The sequence below is a fragment of the Emydura macquarii genome, unplaced genomic scaffold (genome assembly GCF_026122565.2).
Source record: "Emydura macquarii macquarii isolate MOO-44397 ecotype Brisbane River unplaced genomic scaffold, CSIRO-AGI_Emac_v2 contig_1253, whole genome shotgun sequence".
Classification (NCBI taxonomy): domain Eukaryota; kingdom Metazoa; phylum Chordata; order Testudines; family Chelidae; genus Emydura; species Emydura macquarii.
In genome coordinates this window covers 100277827-100298244 of record NW_027131390.1, presented here as the reverse complement: position 1 = coordinate 100298244, position 20418 = coordinate 100277827, and the positions used below count along the sequence as shown (strand labels likewise).

Here is a 20418-nt window from a genome sequence, read left to right as displayed (position 1 = left end):
ATTTTACAGTCTCAGGTCACAAACGAAGGCATTTTACTACATGTTTAGAGAGTGTTAACTTATGAACAACATAGGGGATTACTTAGTTTGTAATAGGCTAAGAAAAGTTAAAGTTTGACTCCTCAAACATTAAGAATGCCTGGATTGTCCTTTCTCTGCTGGCAAAAGGAAGAACTAGTTTGAAAATGGCCAGCTTCAGTCAGTTACTATTGAATGTATTTTCAGCCTATTTTGTGTTCATCCCTAATGTTAAACACACTGGTATGAGAGAGGCCAAAGGAACCATTTTCAGTGGCTAGCTTATCTGCTATCTGATAGACTTCAGACACTTTCCATTCACATGACTCACGTGTTTCTTTGAAAGCCAAGCTTTATCAGCATACCCTGTTGTGTCCACAAAATTCAAGGTTTCAGAATGGTAATTTTTGAGCAACATGCAGGACACAAGTTCCCTTCCCTCTCCAGTTTAAATTCCCTGCATGTTGGGTGTGGAATGTAAACTTTCCCCACCTCTTGGCTCAGGAAAGTCTCCCTACGGCTGAAATGTTCCACTCTGGAACAGAAGATCCATCTGTTTCCAGGAAGCTATCTTTGCACAGACTAGCTACTATAGCAATTAAAATAGCTTTCAAAGTTACTGACATGCACGTATTCATGTGCCACTTTAGGAGCCCTGGAGATGGGCTGCACATATCATATCAGGCTAGCCCCATTTTCAGGGTATTCAAGGCCACAGGGTACTCTACCCGTTGGGGGCCTGAGGGAAGAGAAGTCTAACTTCAGAGGTCTGCTGGTTAGCGTGCACAGCCAAACATGAAAAGAGACCCCTATTTTAGTTTGAATGTAACATCATGATCCAATACAGAGAAACTCCACCAGAAGATCATTCATCTTGAATCTACTTCTTACTAAAAGGAGGGGGAGGATAAATAAATCCAGTGAGCACTACCTACTTGAATTCATTACAGTATAATCATAGTTTGTCAGAACAAGACTCTGACATTAGGAAAGCACAATTGCAAAACAACAAATGAACCAGTAAGGTGAAAAATGTCTTGTTTTGTGGGAAACCACTGTTATGCCATGGAATTCTCCCTGTAAGCAGGAAACCTCCTGTAGGGCAAGTGAGACTTTGTCACCAGTAATATGGAACTCATGAGAATGAGATTGCTTTCACTTTCCTTTATTCTGACAGTAAAATGTATTGTACTGTGCAGTGATCTCCTAGTGAAAGTGGTGGAATCCCCATAACCTAATCAGCTTTTTCTGTCTGTCTTTCCCCCACTCTGCCCATACCCAACAATGGGCCTCCCTTGTAGAATCAGCTCCAAAAAAAAAAGGACAATTTTCACAATTCTTTGGACATGTGTAATTCAGTCTTGTGGTGTGCCTACCAAATCTGGTGGTGGTTTTTGTGATGTGCAAAGCCATTTACTGGGTACTAATCAGATCTCCTTTTACACAATCCACTGAACAGTCAAGAGATGTGGGCTTTCAGCCCTCATCAACGTGAGATGGATTTCAACTAGTAGCCTAGGAGAGACTCCATTATCCTATTACTAATCCACAGAGCCATTAAGCCAGTTTTGCTTTCCCTCTAATGCTAGAGACATCAAGTGCTGCACCAGTCACTGGGTGCAAGCTAGGACTTCGCTACTTGTGACAGATATCAACAGCCTCCAGGCAGCTGGGAATTGCAGGGGTATGGCGAGAGAGTGTCATAAAGTTTTAAGGCCAGAGGGGACTACTGGATTTAGTCTGACCTCCTGTATATTACAGTCCATCCACATCCTCTTTTCCCTGGTTATTTATCCTGCGCTGTTTGTGGGGCAGGGAAGACAGGCTTTATGCTGTCCAAGGATCCCCGTCTGCTGGGATGCGCTTCCTTCTGCCAAATTCTCCATGTCTGCACTGGGGGAAGCAGACCCTGAACATTGGAAAACGGGAGCCTACACTTCAACTTCAGATAATGGCTGGCTGATTTCATCAGGCAAAGATGTCCTTCTGAGCACTGAAGGACACTGTACAAAATTCCTAATCCTATTTCTCCAAAATAAGTTTCAATGCTTTTAAATAAATGGAGCAACATTTACCTTTTACCAGACCTAAAGATGTCAGTTTTGCTCAGCATGACTCACTCCAAAACCAAACCCCAGCCACTACTCTGACCTAGATCAAAGGGGCAAGGGTTTAGCTCAAACCAAGGGCATAGCTTACTGAAGAGAAGGAGGGAACCTGCAAAAGGAGGAGCCTGTCAAGAATGACTTTTAAAGCAATTCTCTAAGCTATACTTTGCTTCTGGCAAGAAGAGGGAAAGTACGCTTGGAGAGCAGCCTAAAAACCCATCTGTAAATGTACAGTTTTCAGAAGACACGGTACTTAAATGTGCCAATCAGTAGTGAAACAAAATGGGACAGACTGACTGGGTGTTGATGGCTGACAGAGCTCTGTGGTGTTCCCTGTTTCTGTAGCTATTTTGTTCTTTGCTCTCACTTCACAGAGGAGTCTGGGGTAGGAACTGACAAATTAGAGGATTTTCTACAAAATCTAGTTACCTCTTTTGTCCATGTTGTTGTTTCAGGTACAGGTAATGTGGAAGGAAATGAAAAGAGTATAGGAGTTAGAGGAATCTTAACCATCTTATTCTGCAATCAAGTATGCAGTAAAGTGGTCTCTGCTGTAGAATTAATGGTTGAAGAAAACAGACTGACTTGTTCAACACTTGATCAATTATTTTTTCAAAACCTCTTTCTTTTGTTCTGCTTTGCACAAATCGCCATGCACTGTAACCTAGGGATAGAGCCTCCTGACTTTCTGGGACTACATCAGTCCATCTGTTTTTTGTTTCCTTCAGATGCATATTCAGTCTCCTCCAATGAAAATGGAGGCAAGTCGGAATCGGTGGCCAACTTGCAGCCTCAGCCATCCCTCAACTCAATCCAGAGCTCTCCTGGTCCAAAGCGTTCAACCAACACGCTGAAAAAATGGCTGACCAGTCCTGTGCGTCGGCTGAACAGCGGGAAGACTGAAAGTAACATCAAAAAACAGAAGAAAGTGCGAGATGGCAGAAAGAGCTTTGACCTGGGCTCACCGAAGCTTGGAGATGAGACCACTCCTCAGGGGGACAGTGCAGATGAGGTATGCATTAACAGTAATGTAGGTGAGCGCATCTCAGGCAGAGCATTCAGTGATGTGTGAATCCTGAATAAGGGCTGGTCTACACATGGAGTCAATGAGGAACAGTTGTTGCTGAATAACTGTGTGTGGACACTCTTATTCTGGAAAAATGGTGCCTTGTTCCCTTTAGCTTAACACACTTTCAAAGTGAAAGTAGCTGGGGGGGCAGAGTGGGAGTGGTGGAAAATTTCCCTTTATGCTTAGAGGAAAACTACAGTGTATTATGAAAGATTTCATGTCATTTTGGAATAATTAAAACAAAATTGATTATATTTATATCACCAGATTCTGACCTCTTGAATATCTAACAGTAATTAGGGCTAAGACTCAAAATGATTGTACACCAGGGTGCTGTGGTGTTTTTCAATTTAATTACTAAATGAGACAATCCAGGTTAAGATGTACAGTAGCCATTCTTGAGCAATGATTACCAATTTATGCTGATACCTATTAGTTTTAAACAGATTTTTTTTTCTGTTAAAGGAAAACACTAACTTTTGTAAGCCATACCACCTTTTTTGCTGTTGATATATTTTTCTGTTGCAATAACAGCCACCATTTCCCTTTGTCACACTCTGATTAGAACTTGCTATTTCCTGATCTGCCCTGTCAGGAACTCTCATTTGAAAGCTGAACAGAAAATGAAGGTCACACTGTTTGAATGCCTGGGGAGATGAGACTCTCAAATCTATACACTAAGTTTTATTATTGTAACTTAGACGTGGCCGCTGAGCAAATAGAATAAATAAGAAGATTTTAAATAGTTTTAAGTGTCCCATTAGCTATTATTTAATGGTTTTCAACAACTTGCATTGGAAGAGTGCATTCATTTCACTCTTCTCATAATTGTTCCTGGTTGACAACTCTAATGTTAAAGGGAAGTTCTAATAAACATTTTTGTTGTGGCAGGCAGATTTATCCATAATTCTCCCCACCTCACATTTATGTTGATACAGCTATTGTATTAGAATAAGTATAATGGTAGCTAGCTAGGCTCTGAAGTGGTGTGTTCATACAACAAGCCTTTTTTGTGTCTAATGATGATCTTGCTTTCAGAAGAGTAAGAAGGGTTGGGGAGAAGACGAACCAGATGAAGAATCCCACACACCGCTTCCTCCTCCTATGAAGATATTTGACAATGACCCTACACAGGATGAGATGGTAGGACTTCACTACTAACCAGTTCGCTGACTAGCTGTATTCCCCAAATGACTATGCTTTGTTCATTTGACTACATCATTAATAGTGAATAATGCTTTCAGTGTCCATGGGCCAGTCAGGTTATAGTGGGCAATTTTCTTGTGGGGTTACTGTTCAGAACTCTTCACTGAACAGCTTTACAAAAATGGTACCCATTGAGCAATCCAGCTTTGTAATCTTTGCTTTGATGCAAAGGGTACTTCTTCCTTGTTTATAAGATTATACAATACATGTCTATTGCCTCATTTATATATTACATAAAAAATTCCACTCAGGTAGGTAACCTTTCTATTCCTCCTAATGTATTCATCTTTCACAAGGGCCCCTGGTTTCTGGTAACAGTAATGCATGTGCTAGTTGGTGACATTTTGGGCCCAGGGAATAGGACAGACATTCGAGAAGCATGTAAATACATGAGATCCAGAAAGGAAATGGACTGGGAGTCAGACTTGGACACTAATCCCAGTAGTGCCAGTGTCTTCCTGTGTCACTTCAGGTAAGTCACTTCAACTCTCTGTGCCCTGGTTTTCCCATCTGTGAAATGGGGAGAAAGGTCCTTATGCACCATTCTAAACTGCTTTGAAACTTAGAAATGAAAAATGCAGTACAAGTTCAAAGTATTATTGTTGGCCCTCTCCAGAGGCAGATGGGGTATTCTCATTCCTGGCAGAAAACGATGTCAACTTCTCCTGTTGCGCAGCGCACTGTAACAACAATTTAAATACTCAAGGTCCTATAGGAATCTTCATTTCTTCACTATTCTTGTGCCTATGCTGGTAGTGGTGATAGGCTATTTGTCACTAGACTTTTCTTTTTTTATTGTGCTATCTATATTTCTGCTACTATGGTTCCAGATTTCAAACTTGGGCATCTTAGACTAGCCATCTGAACTCTTAGGCACCCAGATAGCTGTTTTAGGTGCCTAAATGTTCATTTAATTACCCAAATGCAGATATTAAGGTGTCTGTCTGGAGAGCGAACTCTATGGCTTTTTGGTTTTTACTTAATTTGTTGTGCCTTTTAGCTGCATAGCTCTGCTGTGCTGCATGGCATAGTGGTCTATAAAGTGAATCCTTGAATTATTTGTTTGCTTTGGAGTAAGAGGAGACTCTAGCCTGTAAATTTGGTCCATGGATCTGCTTTGTGTTCAGTTAGTTGCATTGGTTGCCTGTCTTGTCTATTTTCTTCCCCTTGTTCTGTAAACTCACTTGTACAAATTCATTCTCCTATTAGCTGCTTCCTTTCTTTCCTTATGGCATCTCCCTCCCCTCAAGCTCCAGTTAGTTTCTGCACGCAAAGAGGCAAGAATGGGAGAGATCAAGAAGTCTTCACCAAAACCTGCTGGCTCTGGGGAGGATTACAGCAGGCTAGGAGCTATAGGATATGAAGCCCAGAAATGGCAGTGAGCAGCAAGCCTCTGCCAGCTAGCCAGTACATGGACCCATGGAGCGAGGTGGTACAAGTTAGATTCCAGGGCATTTCTCGTCTGCCAGCTCCTGTTACAACGTTCTGTGTGGTGGCAGCAAGAGGGGCAGGCAGCAGCTGGGAAATAGACTCTTGACCTTGTGTTGCATACAGCGCTATCCATCTGGAGAGGAGATGGGGGAGGGGGGGAAGCTTTGGATCCATGCCTGGTACAGTGTTAGTCTGCTGCTGGCTGGCTGCCTGCAGAATTTAGATTTTCGTTTTAATCTGTCTGATCACCACTTCGGATGTTTACCAGGCCAAGAGATTTTAGCGTCTCTGGTACTCGCACGATCCTCTCGCACTCAGGGTTGATGAACTAATTGGTTTTCTTCTCCAGGTAGATGGGTTTTACAGAGCCTTTTGGCAGTCCTGATTCCTTTCCCTATCCCAAAGGAGAAAGAGTCTCTTGTTCTTGCTAGCCTAACTGGCAGACTTGGCTTGAATGTAAATGTTTGAGCGTGGATCCAGAATTAGATACTTCAAAATTCAAGGTGGGGTGTGAGTTGCTGCGTTCGCTCCCAAACCCTCTTTCAGATATTCACTCTGGTGTAAAGGGCCTGGTATGGGCCTTCTCCACTAGCTTGAAAGTGTGCCGCCTGACAAAGATGACTTCGCTCTGCACTGAGGGCTTGCCTTTCAGGAGAGGAAGGAGGGTATGGTGGATAGAACACTAATGTGCAACTTGGCAGACCCTGGTTCAATTCCTTGGTTCTCCACAGACTTCTTAGGCAAGTTGCTCAGTCTCTGTGCCTCCTTTTTCCCATGTGTAAAATGGGAATGATAGTACTTTTTCTTCATGAATAGCAAACTTATCCTGAAAAACTGATTTTTGGCATCAAAACTAGTTGTGAATACTTTTGGCCAAAAATATTGTGGGGGTGGGAGGAGAAACATCAGATACACACAAGCTGTATTTTGACTGACTGATTGAATAAAATGTTTGAATGTCATTTTGAAATCAAACTAACTTTCTTTAGCTTTTCGTTTTGGCAAGGAAAAACTTTGTTTTAAAAAAAAAAAAAAAAAGTTCCTTTTAAACCGAAACTTTTTTTCTTTTTTTTTTAAACTCCTTTGGTTTGGCTATGACAACAAAAAGTCAGTTTATTAGCTCCACTCTATTCCTTCCTTAACTGGGATATTGTGAGTCTGAACATGCTGATTTGAGGTGCTTGATTGTGACTGTAATAAGGAACACAGCTTGCATATGGGGAAATCCTAATACCATTTTCATTTCTCCCTATAAACAGCCACTGTGGTTTAAGAGAATCTAATTGAGCTTTAATTTGAAACTGGAAGACTTGTGCATTTTAATTTCTATATCAAGACTCTTGTGAAACCACCTAAGTTCCAGTATTGGCACAAGTGCACCCTCTGTGCTACCCCCTCTAATTTTGGCTTCATCTGAGCTCATTACGCATCTGTAGAGTGATGTGAATATGTAAAACAGTATAAATGCAAAAAACATAAGCACCTAAATTACTGACTTTTCAGAAGTGTCGAGCGGGCTCAGTACAAGCTGAAATAAGTGGGAGCTACAGGCATTGAGCACCTTTGAAAGTCAGAGCCACTCACCTAGGCGCCTATGTTTGAAAATGGTGCATAAACAGCCAGCTATTTTCTGTCTTCAGAACCCTGCTTGTCAGTCATTTTTTGCCCCCTTGTGCTTCAACAGCTGCATGTAATCTTTAATAAGAATGTAAAGATTATTATGTTTTGGGTTTGAAGTTAATTCCTTCTGAATGGTAAATTAACAGCCTGATTATCTCTAATTTTGTGTTTTTTAATTAGAGCTGTTGATTAGATGCATTACTTGGGTGAAAGCTAAATTGCCATTCTCTTTTGTAATGTGTTCAGCTTCTGAACTGCCTTAAGAGTGGACAAGATGAGTCACCTTTGCGCCCTTTCTCTGCTGCTATATCATTCAACAGTAGGAAGCCCTCCCCTGTCAGTTTTCTGTCTCCTGCAATAATCTGTCTAATGAGATGGCCACATGCCTAATCTCCACAGTCCCTTCTCCTGGGTCTCATTCACCAACACTTCTTAATCTCTGATATGCACTCATTAGTGCTTGGATAGTGACTTCACTGAAGCAATACCCTTCTTTCTCTTCCCCCCTGCCCCTAAAGCTGAAAACCTTCACTATGTGACTGCGGTAAATAAGTCTTTTATCATTCTAATCGGATATACTGTAAAGGCGGTTGAATCTTTATAGCTGGCTGCCTTTAAAGCATGCCCAGAACCTATTAAGGGGCTCAGAGATGCAGTCAGAATTTGTCTTCAGTACAGGATAAATGTATTTTCAGATGAGCTAATATAGACCTCTTCTCCTCCCCCTTCCTCTCCTTCTCTCCCCCATGCTCTTAGTACCAGTATCATGCAGTTTAAAGAGGGCAGCCTTAAAGAGAGATTATCAGACAAGACCCAAAATACAAGCTTTCATAAAATAAGGCCAAACTCTTCGCAGTTGGTGCCTAACTTCAGTCTCCCACATCCATCCAGGTTTGGGCACGTAGGTGAGTTTTGTCTTCTGGGTTGCTGGAGGTTTACAGCACCTATTGATTGTGCTTAATTGTGACCCGTACGTGCCTAGAGTAGCCACCTGAAAATGCCAAGGCCAGGGCAGGCTTTAAAAGGAGAGCAGATTCTCCCAACACTGGTGGGTGACACTGAAGTCAGACTTCCCAACTAGCCACAAACAGTGCTTCTGATTCCCCACACTGGTTATCAAGAAGCCAAAACAAAAATATACACAAGCCCCTTTACTGCATTTCAGTCTCTGGCTCCCAATCAGCCACTAGGTCCAGTAAAGAGACCAGTTATTTAAAACTCTATGCTCTTTACCGAAAAGGTTTCTCCTGACCCCAAAGGGTCAGCCACAGTACCAGATCAATATAAGCTTGGATCTTACCCAAAATACCATGCTGCCAGCCAATCCTTTAGAAACTAAAGGTTTATTATAAAAGGAAAGAAACAAACTATAAGAGAAATGTTAAAGGATTAAAGCAGATACATACAGTTGATTTGAAAGTCCCTATATATCAGGTTTCTAATAGAATTGTGGAGTTAGCAGGCTTGTATAGTCCCTCTAGTATGCATCCAGTACCTGGATGGGTCTGTCCTTTTTTTCACAGCTTCAGTTCAGTTGTAGATGAGTTGATCCCAGAGGTAGACTGAAGACGATTGAAGACTGAAAAGAAAATGGATGTGGTGCAGCTACCTTTTGTGTCCTTTTGCCTTTGCCATGCTGCTTGTGGAAATTTCCAGTAGTGAGATGGAGTCCAGGGTCACATGAGTGACTGGTGACTCATCAGGTATATCCCTGGCTTCTCCCCCTGGCCCATGTACCTGAGAGTTTCCTTAATGGGCCATTAAGCAGGTGCTTGTGCTGCAGCCATCCTGTCTGGGGTCACCCAGACACAGCACAAATTTGAAATACAGATATATCAACCATATCCATAACTTCCATTACACACACAACACATGAACATAAACATTATCATCTTACTTAGCACATTATAGCCTTTCTAAGAGTACCTGATGGCATATCTCATGTGAATTATTATGATTTTGACATACTGATGTTACATAATATAATAAATCCCCCCTCCCCCCGGCACAGTCCAGCCAGCGTGACAGTTACAGCATTCTTAAGTTAGATGCCTAAATACAGATTTAGGTGCTGAACTTCAGACACCCACATTCAAAAATTTATATTTTGTCTTACAAAACCCAAACACCGGTAGAGATGTTTCTTTGAAAACAGGTTTTCAAACGTGCCTTTTTCTTCCCTAGACCTGCTCAAGACTTAAGAGCACCTGACTGCTCTTCCTACATGGGTATACTGTACTGGCAAAGCACAACTGTTGTGGACCTGGCAAAGCTATGTCGGCGACGTGCTGTGCACTCTAGTGCTTATGTCAAGTTTTGCTGACATTGGCAGTAGGGTAGACATAGTCCAAGTCTATGCTGGGGCTTTTGCTGGCACAGCTGTGTTGGTCAGGGATCACATCTATTCACATCCCTGAAAGCTATGCCTGCAGAACCTGTGGTGTAGGCCTGGCCTTAGTTTAAAATAAAATTCTTTTCAATGTTTGCAACTCAGCTGTTGCAGCATGATGCTAATGTATGAGAGCCAGCAAATGAAACGGTCTAAATTCCTTGCCCAAGTTGAATGAATTGCAAAGCAGTGAAGAGTGAAAAGTAAGCTAGATTGGAAACGGTCTTAGCAATTTGATCTTGAGCTCACTGGCAGTCTCGCCAGAGACTCTGTGGGTGGCCCGATAGGACCCCACATGAGGCAGGATGGTTTTGTGGGAGAGAAAAGGTTTCAAAAGGGAGAAGTCCAAGAGTGAGTGTCAGGAGCTGTATTCTGGTTTGTGTGACTTGGATGAGTCCGTTAAGCCACCATTTTTAAAAGACAGCTTTTGACTTTGCCTCAGTTTTTAGGTGCTCGACACAAGACACCTGGTGCCTGACTTAACTTATTTTTTTTCCCCAAGGAGTGCTGATCTCCCTCAGCTCTCCTTTAGGTCTTGAAAATATTGTTTTTAACCCTTTGCTTCCCCACTTGTAAAATGAGGACAATAGTATTTGCCTACCTTTGGGTGAGCAAGATTAGTTCTGTAGTGTCTGTAAAGCTATTCAGTTTCTTCCTTCCAAGGATCTCAAGTTTAAAGTATTGATTAATTATAATCTATCTGTGGTTTGCAACATGGGTAAGGAAACGTGCTTTTCTAAATTTTGGCTTTTTTTAACCTGTCCTTTTAGTAACTAATTTTTTAACCTTGAACGGAGATGCAACCCAGAATTCCAGTGCTAATTCTGTGCTTCATTGATCTGGGGACAATCAGCCACCTGGCACTTGCATGTGATCCTCAAGCCTTTTCACACACCCATGTTCTTCCTGCTTGAGTCCCAAACATTACCTCACTGATTGCTGGTTTGGTCACTTTCCTAACCCTTTCTCATCCTGCTAACCTGCTTTTCCTTTGCAAACCTGTGTCTTGCAGTCCTCTTTGCTAGCTGCTCGTCAGAGCTCCTCTGATGTCCCAACTGCTGCGGATCTTGTCAGTGCAATAGAAAAGTTGGTCAAAAGTAAGCTGGTAAGTGTAGTGTCTTGGAAACTACATGCAAAATAGGCATAACGTGTCTCTGTAGCATGAACTCAACAGTTTGCCTTGCTTGCTTGCACCTTTACACTTGCTGCATTTTTATTAACCCTTAGACACTCCAGTTCTCAGTGTAGAAATTCTAATAGTTGCTATTCCACCACTAATGCAGTTGAAAGCTTCTGTGCAGATGTCGCACCAAATGTCAGAGTTAAGTTTTCAAAGCATTCTGTAGATTTTGAGCTGTATGACACCAGTGAATTTAATGTAATAGTGTCTAAAAGCCATTCCTCAGAACAGCTATAAACATTTGGATGATATTAAAGACAAGACCTAATTCATGATTAGGTAAATTTTTAGCATGGGAGTTTAGCTTATGAAGCAGCTGTCAGTTATTTCTTGACCTTAGTCTTTCTGAAAACTTCAGTGAATCTGCATTCCTACTAAATAGCAAAATTGTTTAACCTTTTAATGTATGTGATGAACCTTATTGAAATTAAAGCACCCCATCTGTGTCTTCCTCTTCTATTTTAAAAGAAAAAAATAATTGCCTCATCAGCTTTGTTCTGATCTCCACCAGGCTGAAAATGCCATAAATCCTCTGGCTTTAACTTAGTCAATTCTAGATTTTAATGTAATGCGTTTGTATTTGACAATCTTCCTTCTACTGGGCAATTGCTTATAGTGTGGAAGGAATTACTTTTGCTTTACATTTTGGTTTCCTTTAACTGTTCCTGGAAACATCCCTCAAATGTTAGTCTAGAATAAAACATCCCTGGACCTATAAACTCGGGCAAATGCTACAGCTTAAGCAAGTTTTGCTCAATGAAAAAGTCAGAGTTCAAGCCTCCGAAGGTTCATTTTCTTGCATTCATTTTAAGGATGAGGAGAATAATAAAGCAAGCGGTGCGGAATTCCTACGAATCTATGGAACCGGCAAAGTGGTTCTGCAATGGAAGTAGTCATTTAGATTTCAGTGCTTTCTCAGTCTGAGATCTCAGTACACAGAGATGGTATCTAGTTGGGGAAAGTGTTGTCCTTAGGGTTGTAGGCTCTTGGATGAGGACTAAATTGGAGGAAACAGGTATTTCAGAATGAAATGGACCTGTTATGACTGGAGAAGCAAGACACTAGAAAAGGGAAACTTGTAGAAATTCCACAGCCAACAAAAACTGTTTAATTACAATGACACTGATAAATTTCAAAGCACATATCAACTCTGTTAGAGGAGTTCATAAAAGCATGTCTGTTTCCCTTAGTGATCATGAACTCCAGTAATATTTAATGGGTTTCGGACCAACTTAAAATAACCTTCCTGGTAATGGAGACATGACTACTCCTGTATCTGTTTTTGGTTTTGTATGTTACTTTATTAGAAGGAATCTTCATTAATCATCCACTGAAAAATATTCTAAATTCTTGTAGCCTAATTTTATCATATTTTGGTGTGCAATGGGATTTTTCTCTTTGCAGATTGTTCTGAATAACTTATATATTTAGCATAACCAACTTTTTCATCCTGTACTTAATGGTGCACGCCTTTTGCTGTGCTACAGTGACTCATGCTCAGGGTTTTTTTATTATATGAACTTGAAATATAACCAAATTGGTTTTAACTAAATCTCAGGAGGATGAGGGAACGTACCTTCTGTTGCAACAGTTGCCTCTGAAATCCTGAGTTGTGGAAACTAAAACAGACTAATGTTCAGGAACATTAGTCTTTGTAGCTCAAGGGTAACGTTTGTTTTATAATGCTTTTGATTTTTAGACCCTAGAAGGAGGAACTTACCGAGGAAGCTTAAAAGATGGCACTGGGTGTTTAAATGAAGGGATGACGCCTTCAACTCCCCCAAGAAACCTTGAAGAGGAACAAAAAGCAAAAGCAATGAGAGGCAGGATGTAAGTTATCTAGCTGCTTTTTATTTCTCAAATACACCCTATGGGAGTGTGCACAGCTGTAAAGTAAGGAGACACTGTGCTCTGGGAAAGGATGCACAGGATTGGTAACCTGAATACTTGATTCTATTCTCTACGATCGTCTGGTTTTCTCTAAAACCAGTCTATAAAATAAGAATGATACTTTAGAGATGAATGGCTCTTTCTATACTGCTAGAAGGGAGGGGGAAAGGGTGCATCTTTATTGTGGGATAATTAAAGTTGCCAGGAAGTACCATTCTCAATCCTGCTATGAAATCCTGGTGGAGACGGGACTCTGTAGCTTAACTGAAAGGTAAATTAGGCAAAGTGAGTCCTGGGCAGAGTGGTAAACTATTAACCTCACTCAGCCACTTCAGGGACCTTGTCTCTGCTAGGATTTCACTGAGAGAGAGAACTGTGGCACAATAGTCATAATCTCATTGCGGGGGGCTAGGGGCGAGTCTTTTTTTGCAGTGACATCAAAGCCTTATTCTGTAAAGTGCCATATAAATGCTCAGGGGGTGGTGATTGGTTTAGATAAAATCTTCATTTTTATTTATACAGTACCAGAAATGTGCATCTTGATATACAGACAAAAGAATGCTCCTGCCCTGATGTGCTTATCTAAAGTAAGGCATGCCTTACAGTATGTTTATCACAAGGCAAGGATAAGAGAGACAGTGAGCGTTGGAGAAAGGAAGTCAAGGGTTATAACAATAAGATCATGTGGCTGCTTTGATTATGAAACCTTGCAGTGTGAGCACTATTAACATAACCCTTGAGACTTTGTTATTTGAGGGGGAAAGCTAGGGTGCCTCGGCCTCATGCAAGTGTTTAAGGACAGAGTCAATGGAGGAATAGCAGACTGGTTTGGGAAAGGTTCTAGGCATGGAAAGGAAACTGGGTAGTAGGAAGATGTAGTTGAGAGCCGAAAGGCCAGCAGGAGCAAAGTGGCATAGGGATTTGAAAGCCAGTATGTGTCCCTTGAATTTGATGCAGGAAGCCAGAGAAGCAATCGGTTGAGGGGCTTGATGTATTCATTGTCGCAGACCAAGTGCAACTCCTTTTTTTGGTAGATGCCTTTTTGAATGGATTAGAGAGGCAGGTTGGAGGAGATCAGTGCTCAGCTTAACCTATAGAGAACTCTTTTAATATGTAAACTGTTATCTTGCTCCTTAAATTGCCCCAATATTGCAAATACATGGTTTCAGTATCTGTCTCATTAATGAATTACTAGTTTGCCACTGCAAGTTGTACTCTTAGCCTTTCACTATAGAGAAACTGGCCATTGGGTAACTTTTTGAAATGCAAAAAGTGCACTGTATATTTTTGTATCTCAGTCCAAATAATTCCCTTTGCTCCAAGTTTAGAAACACCTGCTAGTGGCTTTCAGAATAAACCAGCTTCTCTCTCCTTTAGCTACTTAGTTTCTGTGGCCTGTATCTGGTGCCACTGGGTTTCTTGTTTAATAACCTATTAAGCAGCTCAGATCCAAACTCAAGTTAGGACCCCCTGTTTCCCAGTAAATAAACAGCAATAGATGACCACCTATGGATATGTCTTTGCAAATAATGTCCTGTGTATGTACGCATGCACATGCCTTTTTTGACCTTTATCCTCTATTCCAGTCCCTGTTTCAGCAGGTATTTCTGAAATATTTCTATCAGCTTAAAGGGATATTCTGGTTGCCGTGATATACCCATGAGTAAATTTGAGGGAGTTGTCAATACATGAGAGTACTTAACGTTGATTTTAAAAGTGAGGGAACCATCCACCTCCACTTCCCATTTCCCTCACTCCCTCCAACACCATGTAGAAGAAAATACTTCTATAACATAAAAATGCATATAATATGTTTGTATTCCCCACAATTGCATCTTTTTGTAAATAAGATTTCATTTTTGCTAATCTACAGGATCAGAAACACAAGTAAGGAAGCTTATTCTCTGACAGTGTCCCTCTTTTAAAAAAATCCATAATTTTGGAAGTAGTATTTACAGAGGGATTTGTCATATGGCTAAATAGTGGATATAAAAATATCAAGTGCCATTCAACAGAAATTTGTTTTAAATGATGTGGGGTCTTTAAAAGTAGTGAATGAATGTAATTTAAGCAGTGTAGATGCTGAACTAAGCTCCTGCTTCAGGAGCTAATTTACCATTTTGTTTTGTGTCTCTAAGTGTTGGCAAAACTGATCCTGCCCCCTTGTTCATCAGAGGCTGCTACACTTCATCTTGAAAGATGCTTAAATTCTTGTCCTCTGACCTGTGAACACTGCAGCATTGGCACTGTTGGTGTTTGTGATTTTGATCTAATGGACACTTAAGGCCAAATTCGGCCTCCTGTTAACTAATATGAGTGTAGATGGAGAAGGAAAATGTTGTTAGAACAAGGAGAACCTCTTCCCTCAATACCCAGAATTCCTGGATAGCAGCAGGACAGGAGACCTACTTTGTGCAGGGGTCCCCTCTCAGTTAGTAAATCTCCTTTGGCACTGATATACCAGGAGATGTAGCATATCCCTCTGGGGGGGCACAGTAGGTCGGCCAGGGAATCAGCAACGAGACATACATTTGCCCAGGGGCACATGATGCTACTGCTGTTCCTTTGTAAAGGACTTTAAGTTCTCAAGACCTGCTGAGGAGGCAGCAGCTTTTAGGCATACAAGTCAAGCTTGTAGAACAGAACCACTCAGAAGCTTGTGGACATTCTCCAGGAGTCTGTCCCTGGGAGGGTAGTCCTCTGGATTAATGATACTGTTCTAGAGCTAGCAAGGACTTTATGGCATGTGCCAGGTTTTTTAGCTCCAACAGTAACTCAGACACACGTTATCATGTCCTGTTGCAGGACTGTGTGGTTTTTTTTTTTTTTTTTTTTCTTTCTTAAATTCTTATCCTTCCCCTGGCCTCCTTGGTGGTTACAGCCATCAATGAGACATCATGTCCTGGAAGATTTAACTCACCCCCAATGAAAAAGGGCCAAAGAGACTTTAATTGTTTGGGAGCAATATGTATTCTGCCTCCTCTCTCCAGATGCACATAGCAAGCCAACAGATACCGTTAGCCAAATACAACTTTTTAAACTGGGATGCGATATCCAGGTTTATTAGCAAGCTTCTGGAAGATGCATAGGAAGAGTTCAAGGTAAAATATCCCTCCAGTCTGTACCTGATGCAGTGGACGCTTCTTCTGGGATGATGGCTTCTGCAATAGCAGTGAGGAAAGTCTAATGGTTAGAGAACTCTGACAAAGCCCCAGACACTCAGCAAACTGTAGAGGACCTTTCATTTTTGGATTTTTTTTGTTTTTGTTTTCAGACAAGACCGATGAGACTTTACATTAATTTAAGGACTCTCAGGGTACCCTTCACTCCTTAGAAGTCTGTGTCTCAGCACCCAAGAGGTGTTAATAAAGACCACATCAACAGCACTGTTTTATAGGCAGATTATGTACCCATCAAGGTAGTTTGAGTTTTCAAGAAGGAAGCACAAGTCATGGAAGAGGAGGCCCTCTAACCCCACAACACAGCCTACTCATCCTGCATCATTCTTGGGGGTAACAGCCTATTTGATGACTTCTTCAAGGACAGCAATGCTGTAATCAGCAATCTTCCTATGATTTTCCCCTCCCTCCATGTGGGGACAGATTGTCCCACTTTCTCAACACTTGGGAAGCCATAACAATGGACGACTGGTTTCTAAGTCTAGTGAGACTGGGATATTCTATCAAGTTCCTCTCCAAACACCCTTCCTACCCTATCCCTCTTCAGGGACCAGTCTCATGAGTCATTGCCCTGTCAAAAAGTTCAAATTCTGCTCTCTAGGGGCCATAGAAGAAGTTCCCCATCAACATCAGAGAAAGGGGTTTTACTAGTGATATTTTCTGATTCCCAAAGTCCAAAGATGGTCTCAGATCCATACTGGACCTTAAAATTTCCACAAATTGATCAAGTACATAAGATTTTGTTCTCTAGCGTCAATCACGCTGCCCTAGATGGCAATCACTGGTTTGCTGCCCTTGATCTCCAGGATGTCTAGTGCCCGTGACTTAGTAGCACTGCCACATGGACGTTCCTGAGATTCATAGTACCATGTCAACAGTATTGATACAGTGCTTCCCTTTGGCCTTTCATCATTCATGTGTGTATTCACCACATGCCTGGTGGTGGTGGTCTGTTGAGGAAGAGGGGAATTCACATCTCCCCATATCTGGACCATTAGATGGTGCAGGACAAATCTGAAAGCAGGTTCTCTACCATGTTCAGTTCATCGTCCGTTTCGCTGATTGTCTGGTCCTCCTGCTGCATAAAGCCAAATCCACATTAGTCCCCATACAGAAAATACGACATTACTTTATTCTACAAGCCCGAAGGCATTCCTCCCTCGCTACAGGTTTCAGGCCATTCACCACCTGTGCCTATCCTTCAGATCACACCCCACCACATGGTCTGGGTATGTCTGAGAATACTAAGCTACATGGTCTCATGTACTTATGTGACCCAGCATGCCAGGCTGCATGTGTGCCCCCTTCAAAGTTGGCTAAAGCTAGTCTATCAACTGAACAGACACCCTCAGACAAGTTGATCTGGGTACTTCTGGTTCTCCTGTTTTCCATGGAGAGGTAGATCTTTTTTTTTCCCCCCTCTCACTTCCATTCAAGACAGTCATTAGTCTCTGATAAGTTCAGCATATCTAGAGTGGTTGCCAAACACAAAGCTTTATGGATGGAACATGAAGTGACTCTTATCAATGCCCTCAAACTCTGGGCAACTCACAAGGCTTGTCACGTGTTTCTCCCTTACGTCAAGAACTTGTTTCGTAGTATCTGGAACAACAAAACTGATGGGGAGCGCCACAATCTGATCAGCTTTGTCAGGAAGCTATGGATCTTTGGGGACTTTTGCATCAGGGAAGGCATTGCTTCCAAAATCAGCAGGGTGATCAGCTCAGCAGGAGATTCTGCCTGAATCACAAGTGATCCCTTGAACAGTGTTTTCAAGACCATTTTCCAAGTCTGGGGTGTTCAGATAGTCCTCTTGCTCACAACGAAGAACAACTAAAAATAGATTCAGTATGGTTCTCAAGTGGACCTCAGTTCAATCTCCCCATCCAATGCCTTTGTTCTTAGGTGGGGAACTTCATTTCATGTAAACATTCCTCCCCCATCCTGTTCATCCCTCAGATTATACTCAAATAGAAAAAGGGTTATCATGACAGTTTGGTCCAGATAGTGCTAGTTCTCTGATCTTCACAGCCTCTCAACTCAGCCCCATGTCCTCTACCCACATTCATGGAGCTGCTTATCCCAGCAACATGGATTGATGTTACACCCAAATCCCAGTAATCTGCACTTCAAAAAATGGATGTTGAGCGATTTTAGGTCAAGCAGTTCAAGAAATATTGCTTAATAAGAAGCAATCCATTAGACCCACCTATGTGAATAAATGGAAGCATTTTTTCCATATAGTCCAATCTCCCTGGATTACAACTAGCAGAGGTTAAGGTTTGGGACATTCTAGAGTACCTGTTGCACTTCAGATTCTCAGGTCTTTTGCTAAGTAATCTGAGAGTTTCACTTAACAGTGATCTCAGTTATCCATCCCCCTATCCTGGGGACGACGTCACCTCTCCAGATCCTCTCTTCCACCCTTCCCTCCCCCCCAATACCCCAATGCTTTCTAGATTTTTTTGTTTGTTTGAAAGAATTGTTTGGTTTTTTCCTCCTCTTAAATATAGAGTACTTCTTTGGGACCTCAGCATTGTGTTTGGCTGCTTTGATGGGCTCTCCATTTGAGTTTTGGCCACCTGTTTGTGGCCCCACCTATCAAATATCATTTGTAATTGCCATTATATCAGCCAGAAGACTGGCAGGGCCTCTTTACGTGCTGTTTTTTTCCAAGTTTAAAGTAGTTTTGAGGCCACATCCCAAACTTTATCAATAGTGTTGGCTTTTCATTTAAACTGGACGACATACTCACCAATTTTTTTCCTGAAGTTGCATTCAATGGAGAACATCCGCATGCTCTAAATGCAAAACAAACATTGGCGTGCTGTCAAGACAGGATCAAACACTTCAACTATAACCTTGTCCTTTTAATTCTTACGCTGACAGGATGAGAGGTCAAGCAGTCACAGTATATATAATTGCCAAGTGGATTATTTCTTGTATTATAACAGCATAAGGGTCAGTGAACTCTCCTTCACAATGACTGTCAGCCCACTCTACAGCGCTCAGGTTACTTTGGTGACTTTTCTAAAGGATATCCCTGTACTGGAGGTTTGTAGGACTGCTACCTGGTCCTCCTGTGCACACCTTCACTCAGTCAGTACCATGCAGTTACGACTGCTTCAGGATCTGATACGAACTTTAGGAAAGCTATACTGGCTTCTCTATTTTTAAATAGATTCTGAGCACCCCTCCTACGTATACTGTTTTAGTTATTTTAGTAGAATACATGGGTGCAATCTCATCTAGAAGAACAACAGTTAGAATACAGGTAAGTAACTTTGTTTTTCTGTGTAATCCAACCAAACCCTGTAAAACCCTGGTGAGGAGGATTTAAGCTACCTCTGGCACAGATGAGGAATGTTCTGAACTGACAGGGTTAAATTTGCACCAGATAACTATTGAGCCATAAAGCTAGAGTTGAGAGAGAACTAGGTCATGTGTACTGGAATAAGGATGTTGTCTTTGTTAGAAATCTAGTGTGTGGTGGAGAGGAGAATTCCTATTGAGAAATGATGCAGCTATTTTTTTAATCTAGGTTTGTCTTAAATGAGCTAGTGCAGACTGAGAAAGACTACGTCAAAGACTTGGGAACTGTGGTAGAGGTGAGTTAAAATGAGTCCATTAAATATCTTTAAACTCTGGTAGTAATTGGCAAAAGGATGGATACTGTGCTAAAAAGTGCCAAAAATTAATGTTTTCAAATACTACATTTTAGGTTTTAAATCAAGGGTGCAAAGGCTAATCTTGGCTGCCTTGTTTCTCTTGGGTTGTGATTTGTGAGACCCTTTCAGCTGTAGTGTAGTCCTCCAGACAACAATGGAGAATAGATTTTTTTTTTCTTGCATTTATTGTATTCTCCTGTTGCTATTAGACAGAGATCCTATCTGAAGCTGGAACTGATTAATAATGGCACTAACTTCATTCAGAGAAGGGCCCAAACCAAAAGTCCAGATTTGAATACCTGCAAAAGCAGATATCTTGATCCGGACTTCATGTTTCAGGCCCATCTGTAGCCACTGAGTTATTTGTAACAACACACTTTGGGATGAGAGGAACTATATGAAACAAAGTTGTTCTTTGTCCTACACATCTGAAAAGTGTCCATTAATTTTGGATGCTTCAATATTTGGGTGCCCCACTTGACACCTAAGTATCGTCTTCCAGAAGTATTCAGCACATGCAACACAAGTTGTTCCAAGGTGATGACCAAAAAACAAAGGCACTGAAAGCTAGTGACCTTTTTGGAAATCTTTTGCTGTTTGCAATTCATTAGCTGAAGTGAGTGTTTCCAACCAATCTAGTGGTGGCTTTCAAAGGCTTCC

The 20418-nt window shown here is 41.5% G+C and overlaps 1 protein-coding gene across 5 annotated transcripts in view; it reads left to right on the top strand.

Moving 5' to 3' along the window:
• Nucleotides 1–20418, top strand: part of KALRN (kalirin RhoGEF kinase) — a 608200-nt gene that overhangs the window by 569883 nt on the left and 17899 nt on the right. For 2 of the 5 annotated variants that reach the window (XM_067549620.1, XM_067549618.1), the window contains 4 exons: nt 2855–3138; nt 4234–4338; nt 12721–12851; nt 19632–19698. In XM_067549620.1, coding sequence (XP_067405721.1) covers nt 2855–3138; nt 4234–4338; nt 12721–12851; nt 19632–19698 — 587 coding nt within the window. Of the gene's footprint in view, nt 1–2854; nt 3139–4233; nt 4339–10853; nt 10947–12720; nt 12852–19631; nt 19699–20418 lie in introns of all 5 variants that reach the window. The other 3 variants (XM_067549617.1, XM_067549616.1, XM_067549619.1) reach the window with 3 other exon arrangements.